The sequence below is a fragment of the Panthera pardus genome, unplaced genomic scaffold (assembly GCF_024362965.1).
Source record: "Panthera pardus isolate Hobbes unplaced genomic scaffold, ASM2436296v1 HiC_scaffold_22, whole genome shotgun sequence".
In the NCBI taxonomy this organism is placed as follows: domain Eukaryota; kingdom Metazoa; phylum Chordata; class Mammalia; order Carnivora; family Felidae; genus Panthera; species Panthera pardus.
Genome location: NW_026526788.1, coordinates 12,184,910 through 12,205,734, shown reverse-complemented (window position 1 = coordinate 12,205,734; position 20,825 = coordinate 12,184,910). Strand labels below are relative to the sequence as shown.

Here is a 20,825-nt window from a genome sequence, read left to right as displayed (position 1 = left end):
TGTCTTTCCTTGTTCGAGTCGCTTTATAAACCGTGCTGTACGTGTGAACGGCTCCTCATGTGTTCAGGGGTGACTTGGTAGCTTAGGGACTCCCCTCAGGATGTCACTGCAGGAGGATCTGACCCTTTTCTTCCTAACTTGCTTCCTTTTCTCCAAGTGCCCGCAGGCAGTCCCCCCAGCAGGGTGGGGAGCGGTCTTTTTGCTGCTTCGTATTCACCTCATCCACTCCAGCACCTTTTCCAACGGGAGCCACTCGAGAAAGGGCACCTGTTTCCACCCCCGCTTTCAGTGGCCTCCAAGCACCTGGTACTTTGGGCTTTCCCCTCCCTGGCTGCCTCCCTTCTGTCCCAAAGGCTGGGGGCAAATTTGGCTGCGGATCCTTTGTAGAACGCTGGTGTAAACGCTGGTGTAAGAGCCGCTGGAGGCTGCCACTCTTTGTCCCTCCCTCTTCCTGTCCAGAGCCTGCTCACTCATTCCTAGTGGCAATTAGCAGCACATAGTAGGGCAGGAAATGTGTTAAGGACACGGAGATACAAGAGGTGCCCACGGAGGACGCCAGAATGTACAGGGCAGGGGGAAAAAATCCTGGAAAGGCGTATGTAAGTCATTCAGTCAGATAATGGCAGAACTTCCAAATACAGTAAAACCTTGGATTGCGAGTAACTTGTTCTGAGTGTTCCGCAAGACAAGCATTTTTCTTTCTTCCTTTTTTCTTCTTTCTTTCCTTCCTTTTCTTCTTTCTCTTTCTTTCCCTTCCTTTTCTCTTTACTTATTTTTGAGAGACGGAGAGAGAGAGAGGCAGAGCATGAATGGTGGAGGGGCAGAGAGAGAGGGAGACACAGGATCTGAAGCAGGCTCCGGGCTCTCAGCTGTCAGCACAGAGCCAGACGCGGGGCTCGAACTCATGAACTTCGAGATCACGACCTGAGCTGAAGTCCTATGCTTAACCAACTGAGCCACGCAGGTGCCCCAACGAGCAAACATTTCTAATAAATTTTACCTTTACAAATGAGCAATGTCTTGTGATATGAGGAGTTTGTGACACCGAACGTCACATGATCACAACTGAGCCAGTTCTCTCTCTCTCTCTCTGGGATTGTAGGTGATCATCTCCCATGTTCAGATGCTCGGTCTCAGGCCACAGTGTTTGGCAGAAATCAGTGATTTTTCAGAACGTTGGAAGGTGCCCACAACTGGCACTGGTGTATTTTCTGTCCCTTCAAAGCACCTGTGGACAGTCCTTTGCTTTTCCAGACAAGAGTGAGCTTAGGAATAGTTTGCTTCATTCTAGGCCAGGCTGCCTACAGATACAGACCGTTTCCCCTGCTGCCTTATTGCCAGTTACATGAAATACAGTCTATGACAAGAGTTTATTAATTCTGCACTGTGGTCAGCATCCACATGAGCGTATACAATGGCCCCGTGCAGAAAAAGATTCCTTTGAGTCGACAGATAGCAGTGATTCCGTTGGTGATAGTGAAAGCTGTCCTACACAATAACCCTCCTCTCTTCTGTCTCCCTCATACCAGCCACGAAGGTTTTCAAAGGTAAAACTAGGTAAGTACAGGTTATTTTTCTTTGTATTTTCTTTACTATTTTGCATTATATTACAGTATTGTAATCATTTTTATATGAATGTTTTTGGGTTGTGCAACAAATCCTCTGAGTTTTCATTATTTCTTATGGGGAAATTCGCTTCAATATACATGCTTTGGATTAGAAGCATGTTTCCGCAACGAATTATGCTCGTGAACCAAGGTTTTACTGTACGTCAACACTCAGGCGATAGGATTTCCTTCCAACCCATCCTCCCTGGCACAAAGAAACAGATCTCGGTTACTTGAGAACACCAAGTTGGATTTCGTTTTTTCTTCGTTCTCCTCCTTTCTGTCACACGGCTTTCAGGTCTGGTACTGATCTTCAGAATTCCCTGACAGTAGGACACTAGCTGATCAGAAATTAGATGGGCACCAGACCACCAACTGCTCTTACGCCTGAAGTTTGGATGCAACAGTAACAATGCAGCTTTTGCCTGAGGTTTTGCTACAGGTTCCATTATCTGAGAGTTTCCTCACTACCAAAATGCATCAACTGTCAAGAATGAGCCACATACACAGGTACTGACAACCACGGATTTTTCTTCTCCCTCGGATGCACTTAGTTCTTTGATGAATATTTACCATTATCGGGCCACTCAGTGCCCACTCACCGAATGCTGAGAATCATATACAAGCAGGTGGCTAATACACACGCCAGAGGACAGCCTGGCTTTTCTGCTTACGTTGGAAACTATTTTAATGAAAATAAATTATTATGGAACTTATATTACCAAACATAAATGGGTCATTGGCTAGAGTTTGGAGATTTATTAGCCACAATATACAAATCCTACTTTCCTATGGGGACCCTCAGGGGAGGCAGTGAGTTTACCAACGGTTTCTCTCTTGTAACAAGGTACCTCCCACCCCGCCCCAGCCTATTACCTTTCCTGTAGACCTCTTAATTTGGATTAATTGCAGGGAAGGCCAGTCTCCATGAGTAAGATACTTAAATTATGGAATGTTTTTTAAAGTAATGCAGTTTTATCATTTTCAAACACATAAGTCACAAACGGATGGACACAGCTCTTTTAATTTCATATGTATTAATGATCGCTGACATCCATAATACTTGGTAAAGTTCTTAAATATGGTTGGTTTCGGGTTTTTTCCCAGAGGTTTAAACCTGCTGTGCACTTCATTCACAAAACAATGTGAGACAGTTCTTACAAACTGTACTGCATTGTACATGCTTACGTGGAAAGAAAAATCTTGATTTATATTTATTTCACAAGCCCGCTTTCCATAAATAGTTCAAAGGCAAAATTCAGCTCAGCCCAGGTTGAAATAATGATGGGCTACTTGCATGAAAACAACTCCAGTATCAACCTGGAATTGTGAACTTGTTAAGAGACTGGCTTTTTCATGTGTCTTCACCAAGGAAAATCTGCATTTATGGAAGATATTGATTCCATGAACCACTAAAGAGGCTGTAACCCCCATCCTATCCTCAGAAGGGAAAAGGAATTCTATAAAACAACCACAGAGAGAGCTACAGCTCCAACAGAGTCCCGGAAGGAAACAAGTCTAGTACACACAAACACCAGGCACACAGAAGTGTCTCCAACCCGCCTACATAATGGCGTATTTTGTAATCCGTGCCTGTTAGAGCAAGTGTGTTCACCGAGGCTGACAGCCTGCAGTAGCTGACCAGGCCGCCCCGTTTCGGAGCCCTGATGGGCAGGGCAGCCTTGCCGAGGGCCCTGCATCTGTCTGCCAACATGGCCACCGTTGCCACAGTGTGTGGCTTAGAGAGCTGGGATGCGGATGTCAAGACATCCATTTCAGCACGTCCATCACCGTGCAGACAAGGAAACAGAGGCCTGGAAGTGGGAGATGGGAGACGACTTTCCTAAACACACGATGACCGGCGGACATATTCATTTCCTAACTTCCAAAGCATTTCCATAGGATTCTTAAAACCATTCCAGGAGGTATACATTAGGATTCCTATTTAGAGATAAGGAGACAGATGCTCAAGGAAACAGATTTTGCCCAAGGCTACACTGCCATATATGTGTGTGTGTGTGTGTGTGTGTGTGTATGGCATTGTAGCCTTGGGCAATGTGTGTGTATATATATATATATATATATATACACACACACATACATACATATACATACACACACATATATTTATATATATACACATACGCACACACACATATATATAATTATATTACACATATAAAAGTTTCACGGTTGGGATTGAAACCTATAAAGTTGGAAATGAACTTCACATGAGTTAGAATTCTGCTAGAATGTAGGAGGGCGTGAAAGACCTTCATTCCCAGGGCAACAAGAAAAAAGCCGGGCAAAATAAAAATAATGGTTTTCTACAAGGCTCGCAAAGAACAGTAGCTACAAGGATTATTCGCCAACTGCCTTCTGGAGAGAGCTAAGCCGCTCAGGGGTGAGCGGGGCGCCTCGGTGCTTGTGCTTACACTGGGGAGGAGACTCCACAGTCTGGATGCAGTGTATGGAAAAGCAGGCCTGCCTTAGATGGCGAGACTCTGCAGGGATGAGAATTCAACCAAGACTCACGTCACTGACTGAAATCTACAAACACATCACCTTCAAAAATAAACTGCCTGGCGAGATGATCCCCCTTCCCGGCATCTTGCAGAGCAAATGGTGAAAGAGGAGCTCAAGTCTTGCGTGTCCTCATGGTGGCTGGACGCCAGGACCCTGTCAGAACCGAGTCCACAGGGCCACGAACATCTGAACATCACACCTCCCACCCAACCCATCTCCAATACCGCTAAGATCAAGAGGCTGCTGCAGGAGAGGGCAGGGGTGGCCGAAGCGCAGCCACCCCATCTTATGAAAGTGACAGCCCAGACCCGGCGTACCCGGGCCCTGGGATCGGGATGACCAGGCCTTCACCCTCACTGCCCACAGAGGAAGAGGTCTGCGTTCCTTGGAAATAAAACAAAACCTAACATTATCCTTCTGTCTCCAGTGTTCTTTTTTTTAGACCTGTTATCTGGAACAAAATCAGGAATAAGTTAAAGATCACCCAGCTAACACGCCGGACAAGCCAGGCGGCACTCTGGCAGCAGGGGCGAGTAGAGCGCGCGGTCCCCACAAGGCTGTGCCCACACAGTGCACAGTGCACTCCAACCACAGTGTTGGCGGCTCCCACTTCAACAGGCCCCCTCTGGTTACAGGATCAGCTCCGTTTGGCTCGTACCTATGGTATCACGCGATAAGCTGGTCCTTGTCATGTGTTTGTCCAGCCACCTGGTCCACAGTACTCACTTTTCTTTGGTTGAAATCCTGCCATCTGTTGCATTTAGTCATGAGGAGGTGGTACACCCAGATCCTTGCCCTCAAGCCATTTAAGCCAGGGGTCCTGGAGGCTCATTCTCTCAAAGCGCCAGGGCTGCCGACAGGGACTTTGACTTGGGTTTGCACACCTACTTCCAGGACTTTGAATCATTTCCGGGATTCAAGAATGGAGCAATTTAAAGACAAACAGGATTCATTTAACCCAGCAGAGGAATAAAAGCAAGATTCTTGAACAATTCCAGTTAAAAAACCTTCTGGAGCTTTCTGTCCTCTAAGTCCACTTTTTTTTTTTTTTTACATTTGAGAAGAGCGAGTGTGGGGGAGGGACAGAGAGAGGATCCCAAGCAGGATTCTTGATTAGACTTGCTCAAACCTACAAACCATGAGATCGTGACCTGAGCCAAGATCAAGAGCCGAATGCTCCCTAAGTCCAGTTTTTTACTTCCTTTTGAGCTCCCGAGCTCCCCCATACCCTTTCAAGTGAATTCTTCACTGCATAGGTCAGCTGTCTGGTTACCTAACCAGTACCCTTTACAAGACGAGGACTATGGCCCAGTAGACAATGCCTGTCTCGCTCAGATGTGTCTGCAAAGATATGTTTTGAGAGAGACAGACAGAGAGACAGAGAGACAGAGAGAGCAAGAACCCCAAGCAGGCTCTTCACGGAGCTCAGCACGGAGCCTGCCGAGGGGCTCAATCTTACAACCCTGGGATCATGACCTGAGCTGAAGTCAAGAGTCGGACGCTCAACTGACTGAGCCACCCAGGCGCCCAGGAATTTGTTTTACTGGATGATATATCACCACCCCCCATTTGAGTATCTCGGTCATTCCTAGAATTTCTGGAAGCTATCCATCTTCCAAACACAACACAGTGTTCTATTCTCAGTTCTAAGTTTTGCATGTCAGCAATTACTTAACTAGAGCTTTGGCTCTGGTTTTGAACTGAACTATCATGACTCACAAACTCACAAACTCACAAACTCTCATGACACACTCCACACCAGCATGAACATTATTCACTGCGACTGTATTTCAAAGCCCAACAACTTACACCTAAAAGCATTCTTAAGCAGAGAACTATAAATATTAGACAATCACAAAAATGTACTCCCAGTCCAGTGTCCTATTTAGAATAAAATGCTTTTTTGAGAGAGAGACGGAACATGTGCAGAGGGAGGGAGAGAGCATCCCAAGCGCTATGAGTGCAGAGCCCGACGCGGGGCTCGAGCCCACAATCCGTGAGATCATGACCCGAGCCAAAATCAAGAGCTGGACACTTAACTGATGGAGCCACCCTGGCGCCCCCAGTGGAGTGTTTTAGTAATGAGACCTTATGCGCTGTTAGTACTGACAGTGTTAGAAGTTACACCAGTGTTACTGAGGACGTTTTATTCTTACTCACATGAGTAAGTGATCGTGTTTAGGGCCGATCTCATTTACATCTGGCACCCGTGCTGTCCATCTTCTCGGTAGTTTCATGGAGTGGTGAGTAGGGCGTAACTTCCGCCGACACGTGTAAACAGAGCTTTCACTTTTGACAAGATTAGCGAACTGTTTCACGGCTCAGTCTACAACATATTTAATAATGAAGGCCCTCTGAAGATTTGTCAGCTCTACATGGAACGATTCTATGGCTTCAAGGGCAGGATATATGCTCAGGATATCAGAATTCTATTCAATATTCTGACCTTGAGAAAAGCTAAAAGATAAATATCATCTGTTTTAGTTTCTTTATCCAGAAGAAAGTTACGATGTTTGTCTACAAACACAATGCCGGTAAAAAAAAAAAAAAAAAAAAAAAAATCCCCATCAACAAGGGAGGCACTCAACGCTTATTCAAGGCTTGAGCCATCCTCCTGGAACACCAAACCTTTAAGGTACAGCTGCTAAGTGATGTTAGGTCATTCTGGTCCACGTGGCATATTTCCATGAACCCACCCAGCTCTTGACAGCATGGTGGGTTCTGGGTTGTCCTGCATTTGGGAGCTGAGAGGTAGAAGCAAAGGAAATCATAAAGAAGATACTGAGCTGCTTCCAATATGGAGTTCCCGAACTCTCCACAGAAAGGCCTGGAGAGAGTGTGAGACACACCAGACTCACCAGCCGTCTTCCAACGACGAGGGTGTCAGAAGCATCACACAGGTGATCATTTCTATCTCAGTCCCTAGAGTACGGGCCTGGGGATTCTGCAGGTGGAGTAAGCAGAGAGAATGCTCCGAACTTCAGCCTGCCAACAGATACGCACGTCAGTGTGTAAAAGTAAGAAACGAATACGGTGACGGCCCGCATTTGAGCGAGGACTGCTCTGGGGCCGGTGCTGAGCGCCTTACACGCACCGTCTCCTCACACCACCCCGTGGGTGGGCGCCACTGCAGCTCCATTTTGTGGAAGCGGAGGCTCAGAGATGTTAGGGGACTAGCGCGCAGGCGGAGGGTTAATTCACAGGGAGCCTGGATTAGCCACCTGGACGTCCACAGGGAGCCGCCCAACTCCACGTCCGGCGTGCGTAACTGCCGCCCACGAGGGAATACCCGGGAACCTGGAGCCCAGCGACCTGTGTCAAATGCACGTCTACAGCGAGCACAGATTCTGTGACACTAAAAGCTCTCCGAAATGACACAAAGAAGGTTCCTCGACTACTGTAAGGCCCCAAGATGCCCGGATGAGTCACGACTGACGGGACCTAACTTCACGTGGTGATTAAAACCATGATAAACTTAGTAACTGTACTACTGGATGCTCTGAATTTAAGATAAAAAGAAAGGACATGAGAGATAGATCACCTCTTTTTTACACCAGTCTGCCATCAGAGTAAATGATTACTGAAATCCATCCTGAGGCAAAAATAACGATAAGACCTGAGATTGCATGCTACTGAAGTGTGAAAGCTACTCAGCAAGATAAAACACTCCAAATGCAAGTTGATAAACTAAAAAACCCCCAGAAGATTTGTAACTTTGGAAGAAGACCAAGTGGAGAAAAATTAATAAAGAGGGACCTCTTTATTGTATGTTTATAAAATAATCGTATAATATAGTTATTAAAAACGGGAGACGAAACTTTTTATTTTTGATATCTTGTGTTTTGCAGTCAATTTTTAATCGTCTTCACAGTTTTCGAAACTTGCTTTTTGTCGTCCAGAGTACTTTCCGCAATCTCTACCCGCCCGCTACTCGCACAACCAAATAAACTCCCCAACAGGTTCAAGTGAGAGACCTACTATCAAATAAATTACTCTAATGACTCACGAATGAAGACTGAAGAGTTTCAAAGAAATACAATAAAAACAAAAATATATGGAGCATAATTTAATCTTTCAGATGGTTCACAGAAGGCACCTCAAGACCATATTGTGCCATTTTCCTCATGCGGTGTGTTTAAGGGCCTATAACAGAATTCTGGTTAGTGAAATTCTGGACAAAAAAAAAACGTTTCCTATGGAGGGCACACAGCATCGAATGACCACGGATACAATATGGGGACTCTGACGTGTGTATCTGTACTAACTAGGGCACAATTTATAATATGCTAAGAAAACTTTAAAAATCAAAGTCACAAAATGAGTATTTTTAGCACAGCTAGCAACAGCTACTTGTTTTAAACTATCATTCCATTTCTGATGACCAAATGATATTTGACCATAATTAAAAAACATAACTTTAAAATAACAGTACAAAACCATGGCTACAACAGAACTACGTTCCATCAAATGAAGGAGAAGTCACAGATGTGTGCTGCATGGCACTGTAGTTTTTCAAAGCCCTTTGGAAAGGCTCCTCCGACCACGTTCACGTGTATCGATTGAAAACAGGCCTCTGCTCAGTGTGCTTACAGAAAGACTTGAAATCCGTGTCGATCATCCAAAAGCCTGACAACCACTCAATGCTGATCACTGATCAAGTCTTTTTGTTGGATTTTCCGACCAGCGTAATAGTGGAGCCCCTTCTGAAGCAGAGACGTGGCGGACTCCGACTATTCCACTGCGGAGAAATGCTCAACTTGAAACGAAAGCGGACACAAGTGACAGCTGGAAATGGCTGAATCACTGTACCTTTACACACGACCAGAAATCTCAGTTCTGCTGTACACTATTTGGTACTTTTTGATTCAGTAGTTGGGGTAAAAAAAAGTTTCCGTATTCAAACATATCTACAGAGTATCGATATAAAATGTGTGAATATATACATTTAATACACACGCACGCACTCACTCACTCACTCACTCACTCACTCACTCACGTATCGAGAAACCAGCACTTACCCACATCCCTGTTTCCACGAATGACTCGACAAATCGTTACTTTAAGACCAGCTTAGATGCTCTGAGGCCGCAGCGTCCGGAGACAGAGGTCAGACGCGAGCCCGCACTCAGGCTGGATTAGACTGTTCCTCCTCATGATTTCTGACGAGTAGTAACACCGCTTATAGAACAACTACATCTCAATAACTTAGGAGTCAGAGTGTAAAACCAGTGTCGTGAACATTTAACTCTCTCACGGCGTGAAGGACATTCCTGTTTTCATTCTATTTCCACTGATGATAAGAGTGCACCAAACTAGATCACACTGAACTGTACAAATGATCTTTACTCTTAATCTAAACAAACATGTGTCAAAACATTCTGAAATGCGGCGTCCTTGGATTTCTTCATCTTCTCAATCGCTCGATGCAGGTCCTGCTGTTGCACAGGCCGGATTTCATCTTCATCGCGGCTAAGACACAGACAAAACCGCCAGATGGTCAAATAACTTTCAAATACACCTCCCTAAAACATCCTCCCGAGATTAAGAAATGAAATCTTTGTCCCACCTAAGACCCCCAAGGACAGCCACAGTTATGAGCTTCATGTGAATGCTTCCAGAATTTTCTGTGCAGACACAAGCTGGGGAGGATGTTTTTAGAAGCACGGGCTGCTGGGAGGGAGGGGGCCAAAATGGCCGGCTGTAACTCAGTGTTGCAGATGTGGTCATGAAAACCAAATGCCTCACACTAAGAACCAAATGCAGAATGTTGGCACAACGCGGAAATATTAGATAAAGGTGTGCAGTTTATGTGGGCGTAGAATTCCCATCAAGGAATCAAAAATTATTCCCATGAAAACTGAAATTAAAAGTAGCATTCTTGGGTATATATTCATGTACATATTTAGCATGTGACAAACTAAAAATAAAATTCTTTGCTATTAGTAAAAAACCAACTAGCCTAAACCTCCCCTATTCAATAATGAGAAAAACAAAATCCAATATATAATGTCTCCTTGTAATTTACAAACATTTAGGGAAAAAGTTACGATAAGCCAAGTCTAAGACCCAGATTTTTCATCCTGACATATAAAATTTTCAAAGGCTTTGAGGACAGCAGAAAAATAGGACTTTCTTTATTAACGTAACTTATTCACACAAAACGTATTCATAAGTTGTTTCTCCTCCTCTCCTCATTTTCTTACACACAAGAATAAAAACCTTTGGCAAGTAGACTCTTGGCTCCGGTCAGAGGTCAAAAGTATTCCCAGCATCAGCATTAGGGGAGCTGGAATAATCCAGCAACAAATAAATGAAGCGAGCCTCTCCATAACGGGGCCCCAGGGAGCACTGAAGGCAGGTGCGGAACTAGGGCAAACATAGCTAACCTTTCTTTCTACACCAAGCGAAAGAGTTTTTGGTGAAGCTTGCCACGGCGATGCACCGTCATTAAAAACACGGTCATTAAGAACATGGCACCACCAGCATATCCAAGTCTCCTGGAGTGAGAGCCTCGGTGGCGGATGAGGGAGGAGGCCTTAGAAAAAGGGGCCAGAGGCAGAGAACTCATTCAACATGAGGCCCCAAAGTACAACAGTGTGCTAAGAGTTACAGGAACTCTTCATCAGAAGGTCAATACTCTGAAAAGAGGCTTAGAAACGCAGTGTTAGGCTGGCCCAGGGCAAGCGGCCTTCTGGGAAAGGTCCTTGCAGGACACAGTTCACGGGGGCGGACTTGAGCCGGCTCACTAGCGTCTCTGGTGAAACAGCCGGGCACGGAGCTGGTTTCTCAAACTCGTGCTCTGAAACGGCTTTCGAGTGAAGTTTGCCCCAGTGACAACAGTCTGTTTAACGCATTACTGTTAACACACTGAAGTCTAATCCCCAGCAATGGCCCCCAGGCCCACTCACGTGGGAAATCCCTGGAAGAGCACAGGAAATGGAACTAGGACTTTCAAGTGCAAAGCAGTCCGGGAATCCTAGAGAACCCTCTTTCCCAGGAGTAAGTAAGCCTAAGCTGCCGTCGGCCTCCTGTGACCCAGTGCGGGGATTTTTGGCAAACGTGCAGCTTCTGTTTCTTCCTCTTCCTTCCAGAGCCTCCCCACAACCCCCGTCCCCAACTCGCTTTCAGAACTTCCCTTTAGGAAGAAAAAAGGGCAGTTCATAAAGTTGGGGAGATTGTTAATTCAAGTTCACCTTTTATTCCATAAGCAGAGTTGGTATTGTAAAGAAAAATAAGGGAAACCACCCTGAAAGGTCTAAAAGGGTCTGAGAAATAGGAGACGATACCTTTCTTCCGATGTAGAGTTAACATACTCCCGGACACACAGGAGGGCGGCGTCCCTGCACATCTCCTTCAGGTCACTGCCCGAGAAACCGTCCGTCTCCTGGGCGACTTCCAGCAGGTCCACGTGCCTGTCCACCTTTCACGAGGAAAAACAAACGTGAAAAGTGCTGCAGAGCATGAGCTAGCTTCTGTGTCTCACATTTTAGTTCCACGTTGTTTCCCCACCCCAAATTTTAAATGACTGTTACTACTGTGTATGTATTAAAGCTTGCTTGCTTGCTTGCTTGATTTATTAAAACATTTTTTTGATGTTTATTTTTGAGAGACAGACCTTCCACGTAAAGAATGTTAAGCATGTTGGAATAGTACGGAAGGAGAATCATCCAAAAATACTTTGTTTCTACTTTTCCTTTAGCCATAAAACCTGGAGTTTTGAAATCTAATTGTCATGAACTGCCATTATGACTGGAGTATTAAATAAAGCCTTACTCGATAGATCATGAAGCGAGAGAACAGACACTCAAACACTGTCGGACTCTCCTTGGCGCCTCTTAGGAAGGTCCTGAGTTGCAGGACTGCATTCACCATTCTTGGCAAACAGCCCGCATCGAGTCCCGGGTCCATGACAGCAAACCTATCAACGGGCGCTTGCTTGCCCTTTGGCCGCAATGCTCTGTGTTTACCAGCCCAACACCCAGCGTAATAGTCTCGTTCCTCAACGTAAGCTTCGGTCACCGTCCTGGGCGCACAGCAGGCCTAGGAGAGTACACACTAGGCTTCCATGTAGGTTGAGAAGAGAAAATGAGCAAGAACGACGTCCTTGTATTAGATGATGCATACGTGTCACTCGCCACGCTAAGCACTCTGCATGTTAATTAGTTTCAGGGGACCCTGCCAGGCAGTGTTCTTGTTCTGAGGGAGCTTACATACACTGCCCGAGGTCACACCAGAGCCGGGCTGTGGACACGCTGTGGTTAAGGTCCAGCCGAACTCTTCCCCTGCATAGCTGACCATCTGCCTTAACAACACTTACTTTCTTCCACCGACCTGAGTTATTAAATGCCCACTGGGTAAGCCCCAGTGTTTGAGTAACACTGGCAACTGTGCACGAGACTGGGACGCCAGACGGTGTGGGGTCTACAGTCAGCTCTGCAACTGTGACCTCACGCGACGCCGGTCTCCTCATTTCTAAAAGTGGGGGTTGAATGAGGAGATACCCCAAATTCTTTGTGAACAGAAATGAACGCAGGAGGTAGGTGTGGGGCTGGCAGTAGAGCTAAGCAAAAAAAATGGTAAACACGGAACTAAATAAGTTTTAATAGGGGCGCCTTGGAGGGCTCAGTTGGTTGGGCATCAGACTTCGGCTCAGGTCATGACCTCACGGTTCGTGGGTTCAAGCCCCGCATCGGTTTGTGAGTTCGAGCCCCACACTGGGCTCTGTGCTGACAGTTCAGAGCCTGGAGCCTGCTTCAGATTCTTTGTCTTCCTCTCTCTCGCTGCCCCTCCCCCACTCGTACTCTGTCTCTCAAAAATAAACATCAAAAAAATGTTTTAATAAATAAAGCAAGCAAGCAAGCAAGCAAGCTTTAATACATACACAGTAGTAACAGTCATTTAAAATTTGGGGTGGGGAAACAACGTGGAACTAAAATGTGAGACACAGAACATGTGAGACAGGGAACATCCACGCAGAAACATCTGAAGTAAAATTATAGTATCAGGAAGAGGGAGGAAATAGTGTTAACCTGGACTATAGGTATATATAAAAAAATTTTAAGGGTACCAGTAAAAGATAAAAAGAGAATGTGTACCTTCCGAAACAGCAGAAGAAGAGGAAGAAAGGGAAGAAAACACAAGAGTGGGGGTGGGTGGGCAAAAAACAAAAAGCATAATACATAGAAAGTACTAGAATAAGAAAGAATGAATCAGAGCTTATCAGTGATCCCCACAAATGCAAATAGGCTAGGCTGGTGAAAGCCCATTAGACTGTATAAAAAACCAAAATGCAGTTAATTTGAGGTTTAGAATGGTCACACCCCGTCCAAGGGGAAAATAAAACAGATTTGGTGTTCAGTTTTAAAAGAAAAAAAGTTCAAAACAAAAGATTGAGAAAGGACAGACAAGGCAAATATTAACCAAAAGAAAGCTAATTTAGTTCTATTCTCATCAGATCAATAGAATTTTACTCAACACACGTAATTTGGAATAGAAATCATTAAATAATTAAAAAATAATACATCAGAAAAATACAACAACTCTGCACTGATATGCATTTAATAAAATATGGCCCTGAAATACATACAGCAGAAATGAACATAAGGACAGAGTGAGATGGACAAATCCACAGTAATACTGGGAGATGTTTTCTTTAAGATCTTAAGTAATCTCTACACGCAGCATGGTGCTCGAACTCACAGCCCCCGAGATTGACAGTCCCAATCTCGAGTGAACTCCCGTATCATGTACTGATGGATCAGACAGTGAGCACTTCTAGGTACAGTGAGCGCCTGTGATCTGATGTACACAACAGAAAACATGACGAACTCACTACGGGACTTCTGTATAATTTGGATATTGGTCCCCTGTTGGTCACAGGGTTGTAAATCTGTTCCCGGGGGCTTTTCTTTCATTCTGTGCATGTTACCTCGTCATGCTTCTGATTATAATCAGACCTGTCTATTCTCTTCCTGGGAAGCATACGCTCCCTTATATCTGACAACCCTTCTTACTTGTGCACGGCACCAGACATGCAAGAATCTAATTTCTCTACAGTGTGTAAAACTCACGGAAGAGTAAAAATAACCTACACCTGCACACGCATCACGTGTCCATCCACACACAACCACGAAACAAATTTCCACTACCCATCAGGACAACGGGCTACCAGTGACAGTGACTGCAGGACATGGGAAGCAAACATGTTAAGATCACCCGTTAAATCCGGGTGGTGGATATAAGGTTGTGTCTGTGTATACAATATTCCATACATTAAAAAAACTACTTAAGAGGGGCGCCTGGGTGGCTCAGTCGTTTAAGCGTCTGACTTCAGCTCAGGTCGTGATCTCACGGTTTGCGGGTTCCAGCCCCGCGTCAGGCTCTGTGCTGACAGCTCAGAGCCTGGAGCCTGCTTCGGATTCTAGGTCTCCCTCTCTCTCTGTCCCTCCCCTGCTCACACACACTCTCTCTCTCTCAAAAATAAACAGTAAAAAAAATAAGGGGCGCCTGGGTGTCTCGGTTGAGTGGCTGACTTCAGCTCAGGTCATGATCTCACAGTTTGTGAGTTCGAGCCCCGCGTCGGGCTCTGTGCTGACAGCAGGCCTGGAGCCTGCTTCGGATTCTGCGTCCCCCCCCACCCCCCGTCCCTCCCCTGCTCATGCTCTGTCTCTCCCCCTCTCTCAAAAATAAACATTAAAAAATAAAACATTAAAAAAAACCTACTTAACACCTTCCAAATTGTACTCTGAAATATTAACAATCTGTCTTCCTCACTTAAACAATCAACGCCTCCACCCCATCTTTTGGCCATACTTTGTTGGGCCACACTATGTTCTAACCACTCACAAATCTTGTGCATGACACAGCGATAAAGTTACAAAGCGATAAAGATGAACAAAGCAACTTTGAGAAAATATCAAAGAGGAGAAGATTCCAGGCAGCGGGGGAGCAAGATGAACAGAGGCAGCATGCCATAATGGTTGAGAGAAAGGCTCCATCACTACTTTGCTACATCGGCCTGGGCAATTTATTACAGAACTTCTCTGAGTTTCGGTTTCCTCAACGTAAAATAGTATCAACATGTGCTCCTCAGATGAACTGAGGATTAAGTAAAACAATGTAAATCTCACCACTATGCTAGGTACACAGCAAATAATCGGAAAGTAACCCTTTTTATAACAGCTAGTAGATAAACCATAAAGTCATGGGAACTGTTTTCATTAGACATTCCTTATACCCGTGCCGAATGTCATCCTAAAAGGATTTCCAAAGGTGCTACTCTTTAAAAAAAAAAAAAAAAAAAAAAAGGAATAGATATTCCTTGATATAGATATTCCATTGAATAGATATTCAATGACAGTAATGAATTATTGTCCTTTTTTTGTTAAGTGTAATAATGGTTATGAGATTAAGTCAAAAAAGAAAAGAATTATTTCTTTTAGAAGTGAAACTAAAATATTCACAGATGCAGTGCAATGGGAAACCTGGGGAGTAGGGAAGTAGGGCAGCGAGGGGCACAATCACCCTGACAGTGATTCATGGAGGAAAACCACAAAATACAAGCAACCCTCCCTATGGGAATCTATCAGGTTTTTTAGTTTGGACAGCAAGTTCAAGGAGTGAGTTTATTTTATTTACTTATTTTTTTTAAGTAAGCCCTATGCCTGATGTGGTGCTTGAACTCATGACCCCGCAATCAAGAGTCGTGTGTTCCACTGACTCAGCCAGCCAGGCGCCCCTCAAATAGAGCTTAGATACAAAGTTTAGGATGGTGAAGAATGCCATGTTATTCAAACCTCAGAAGCCAAAAACGGGGGAAAAGAATCCAGCAAGTTAAGAAAAACAAACCGGGAAAAAATACTTCAAATCATTTAAACTAAGAGAATTCTCCCTAATATATTAGAGTTCCTATAAATCCCTAAGAACAAGAACACTGCAATAGAAAAATCGGCCAAGAATATGAATGGGTGTTTCACAGAAAAAAACCTCAAGAGGCTCTTAAACACGAAATGCTCATTTCATCCTTAAGAATACAATGAGATACCATTCTCCACCTAGATCACGTGGGCACAAAGCCCCACCGCATTCGTCGGCAAGGCAGCCGGGGAGGCGCTAAGGCTGCTGGTGTGAGAGTACATCAGCGTGGAATTTGGCAAGAGCCACCAAAATTCTAAATCAGATCCTGTGATCTAGCAATTCCTTTTCTGGAAAATCACCCCTACTAACATCCCTGGACAAGCGTGAAGTGACGTATGTTCAAGGTTGTTATTCAATGCGGCATTTTTGTGGTAGTAAAAGACTGGAATCAACCTGAACGTTCTTCAATATGGCACTGATTTAATGAACCGTGGTATATCCAGACAGTGGAGTCCTATGCAACGCAAAAACGAGAGAGAGAACGAGAGAGAGCGACTGAGCGCACAGAATAAAGACACTACCTGCTAATATGGAAAGGTCTCCAAGATGAGTGACAAAAGCAATGTACAGGACAGGGTATGCAGTTTATTAATATGGCTTATGTAGGAAGAGGAAAAGGAGTAACAGTATACCCTACGTGCTGTTATAGACTGGGTCATCTGAAGGGACACAGAAGAAATGTAGGAGGAGAAGTGGGATTCTTCTCTGAATAGCATTTAACGTCCATGTTTTAATTCTGAAGGATGTGACCTTAAGTACAGAACCCATTTAAATTTTGATTATCATACCCTTTTAAATCTCAACTGCAACTTCAAAAAATATCGTAATCAAATAAATAAAACCCATACTGCTGTACAAAAATAAACGTATCTTATATAACTGAAGAACAGCCTAAAAACATCAAAGATATGAAACACAGCACTTTAAAAAAAAGCAGACCATCTTTAATTAGTTCAAAAGGACCATGGCTAATGCGTTACATGAACGGCCAACAGTTTTACAGTGATTTATGTCAAGTACAAAGCTGTTTATTCTCCAATTACTTTTTCATTTCTAAAACGGTTTTATGAACGTAAACATATTTACAGGTTGGGGGAAAATGTAATTTTCTACTTACGTTTTCATTTTTCAAGATGAGTCTCAGGATTGCTTCTCTTTGTTTCAGAGCCTAAAACCAGAATCATTTCCAGTTAGCATTTAACAAAACTAAGGATCAACTAGTTTTCGTGATATTTCTTCTTTCCTCTGTAAACTATCTGACAATACTTGCAGGAAACGCCAGAAACTCTAACAAAAATCATAAAATATGTTGGCTAAGCAAGGTCTAGATTCTAGACTCTAGAGTAATTGTGGTCAACCTCCTGAATTCCTGTCTTCTTATTCTGAACCCCCAGCGATCAGCACAATGTCTGGGAAACAACATGCCCTTCAGTGTCTTTCCTCTACGGCTCTGGCAAACGTCCTTTTCTTCATTTACACAATTGGACAGGATGGCGGCGATGTAGGCTCGGTTCCTCCACGTCTGCACACCGCTCCCTCACTTGCTAATTTATACCAGTCAGTGTTTGTTTGGCGTTGGCGGTACACGTGTTTGTATACTTTCCACCCGAGCGATGGCTCACATTATATCACAGAACAGGCATTTTGATAGGATACCTTACATAGAAAGTAAATATAAAGGCTTTAAAAATGTATTATGGCTGAACTCATTCTTGTTCTCACAACCACTGAAGACACAGCTAGTTACCACCAGTATCAAATCAAATGACCGGAAAAAACACAACCGAACCCTGCTGTTCCCGTAATTCAAGATGGTTAAGTATGAAGGTAAATTTGGTATGTTATGTGATGACCAATGACTACTCTTTGTGAATAACCACTTAATTTGGAGAAGAGTTTTAAGGTAAGGTTAATCAGATACTTCGACATCAGAGTTCTGCGATAAGAAGAAAATTACCCTATAGAGTATATGTATCCACTAAAAATGGAATGAAAGGGGGGTTACAAAATCCCAGTTTGTACATTAACAGCATACAAATTTGTAACAAGTTTGACAACCCATTTTGGTAACTAACACAATTAATATGTTAAAATGAGAACTGTAGTAAAGGCTACCTTGTGAGTTGTTGTATCCTTGTTCTAGTCTACTGTGTATCAAAAACCTGTTTCCTGTCGGACTCCAGACAGAGATTCCATCAATGTAATCTTTGTCTTCAGATCCACTGAGGGAAGGAAATTAATTTTCTTTAAAAACGTCCTGCTGTCTTGCCAACGCAAAAGCCCGATTCATAGGCAAGGCAGACAAAAGCCACGTAAACCTGGAGGCAGCCTACTTCTCCAGCCTCGGGTCCCTCTGCTTCCCGGACGCCCTGCCTGAACTACCCCCAGAGTCTTAGCAAATACACATTACCTTTCACACATTCTTGCCTTTGCTCGCCTCCCCCGCGTATCAAACTCCTGCCATCCTGGATTCTGTAAAGCTTACTACTACTCAGACAGAATTATTGGTTTTCAGCATCATTTCAGGGTCTCAGTTCTTCAAACATTCTTTTGGTAAGTATCTTTTATGTCATTCATTTACGTGTCTGCCTCCCGTGCCACCCAGAGCTAAGGACAGGGGCCGTGCTCCATTCCCCAGAGTCTGGTGGGTGCCTGACACAACCCAGTGCTCAACGCTAGCCACACTAAATAAATTTAGTGTGAATTTCAGCAAGGTGAATTTCTCCATTGCTGTAGCAGGTAAATCTTCTAAGAGCGGCACACTCTGAGCATGTTCTCTCTCTCAGAGAGGCCGAGGTCTTAGCTACAGCAAATAACTGATCAGAGTAAGAGGCCACAACCCTCAATTTTAGGAAACCACGTTTATTGCCACACACTGGTACGTTGTGGGATACTCAGTGGGACAGATGTTTTTTAGCCAGAGACTCTCAGGGGTATTATAATCTTTTATTTCAAAATTTGAAAGGACTGACACTAAAAATTCCTCTACACAGCTATACATGTAACACGCGGACTGACTGTATGGTGCGCATTTTCAACGATCAACCCTGTTTTTTCCCTCTTCCATCGAAAGGCAAAATTTGAGATTTGAGGATTCTGTGCAAAAATTATGTAGAGTACCAGTAAGTTATAATCGCCTACTCGAGGGTACTTCTTAACTGACAGAAAAGGATGCTAGAAAGAAGATAGCCCTGGTCCAGTACACCCTTACATCTACATTAAGTTAAAGTGTAATATCTTAGCCACTGGTTAATCATTAATCCTATCAAAGGGAAACACAGATTACAATTGACAACAATCAATCAGATAAATCCAGTTCTTGTCAGCCTTCTGCACATGATCTTAGCCAAAAGGCCGAGAAGCGACTTGTCAGCCTTCTGAACAGAACAATTCTTTAACCCCATCCCTCCGAATTTTATCCTGTGCCAAACCAAAATTATAATTTCAATTTTCTATGTACTTTCTCAGACAACGTGCTACATTCTAAAGAAAATCAAACAGGTGGCTAAGCACACGAGGTAAGTATAGACTCTGAAGGGAAGCAAATGACGCTCATCTTAGGGAAGAAAGAAGAAAAAAAGCAAGACAGAGTGGAAAGGACAAATAATTATAGGGACTCTTACCCCATTCCTTTCCTGCCTGCCATAAATAGTAAGTCAATCCTATTAAAAAAAGATCACTCCTGGGGTGCCTGGGTGGATCAGTCAAATGCCTCACTTCAGCTCAGGTCATGGTCTCACAGTTCATGGGTTCGAGCCCCGCGTTAGGCTCAGTGCTGACAGCTCGGAGCCTGGAGCCTGCTAAAGATTCTGTGTCTCCCTCTCTCTCTGCCCCTCTCCCACTTGCACTCTGTCTCTCTCCAAAATAAAAAATAAACATTAAAAAAATTAAAAACCAAATCATTCCTTTCCTGTAAAAAGCTGAGTGTCTAACAATACACAACATCAATCACAAGCACTTACAGGCTGGTTGATATGAAACCTCGTAGGCATTCTTCTCATTATGGCCGAGTCAAGGTCCTGAGGACGGTTGGTGGCCCCCATAACTATGACCTGGGTGGGCATAGAAAGAAAACACAAGGCATTAAATCCACTGATAATGCACCTTTTAGGATATTACTACTAGGGCTTAGAAGCTATGGAAAAATGACTTTAGTATTACTCAAAAATTTATACATACAAGTCAAAGTTAATCCTAAATGGATCCAATGATGGCAAAAGTGGTAAGACTGATGCATTTCACCAGAATTTTGGTAACTAATATACTGTTTAGTTACTGAAGAATTATGAAGATTTAAAATAAAAAGTATTTTGCAATATATGGTTGCTCAGTGGCTACACACTGAATAACTAAAAGCCATTTAGGTTACAGCTTGGGAGTCTATACAGGGGATACTTCGCGTCCTTCGATACTAAAATTAAATCATTTCCCCTGAGTCTAAGGATTCTGGTGACGGTAACAGGTATCGTGTACTTTTTCCTCTAGATTTCACACCACTATCTCACGGCACTGTCAGCCCTGCCGGTGATGTCTTCTCAATGCTACAATAAAACCTCAAGTGATCAAACTTTCAACAAGGGCAAAAATTAATCAGATAAATGCTGGGCAGAATTTAAAAAAGAAAAAAGAATTAGGTGCTTGGCTGGCTCAGTCGGTAGTGTGTGTGACTCTTGACCTTGGGGTTGTGAGTTTGAGCCCCATGTTGGGGGTAGAGATTACTGAAAAAATAATTAATTTTTAAAAAAAGAAAAGAAAATGCTGGTGACCTGCCAACCT

General features: G+C 43.8%; 1 protein-coding gene across 4 annotated transcripts in view; it reads right to left on the bottom strand.

Moving 5' to 3' along the window:
• Positions 1–8,184: 8,184 nt before the first annotated feature.
• ATAD1 (ATPase family AAA domain containing 1) overlaps positions 8,185–20,825 on the bottom strand; it is a 73,377-nt gene continuing 60,736 nt past the window's right edge. For all 4 annotated transcript variants that reach the window (XM_019430041.2, XM_019430042.2, XM_019430043.2 and 1 more), the window contains 4 exons: positions 20,012–20,101; positions 17,167–17,217; positions 11,420–11,553; positions 8,185–9,602 (listed from right to left, as the gene is read on the bottom strand). In XM_019430041.2, the coding sequence (XP_019285586.1) occupies positions 9,482–9,602; positions 11,420–11,553; positions 17,167–17,217; positions 20,012–20,101 (396 nt within the window). In that variant the 3' untranslated portion in view covers positions 8,185–9,481. The remainder of the gene's footprint in view (positions 9,603–11,419; positions 11,554–17,166; positions 17,218–20,011; positions 20,102–20,825) is intronic.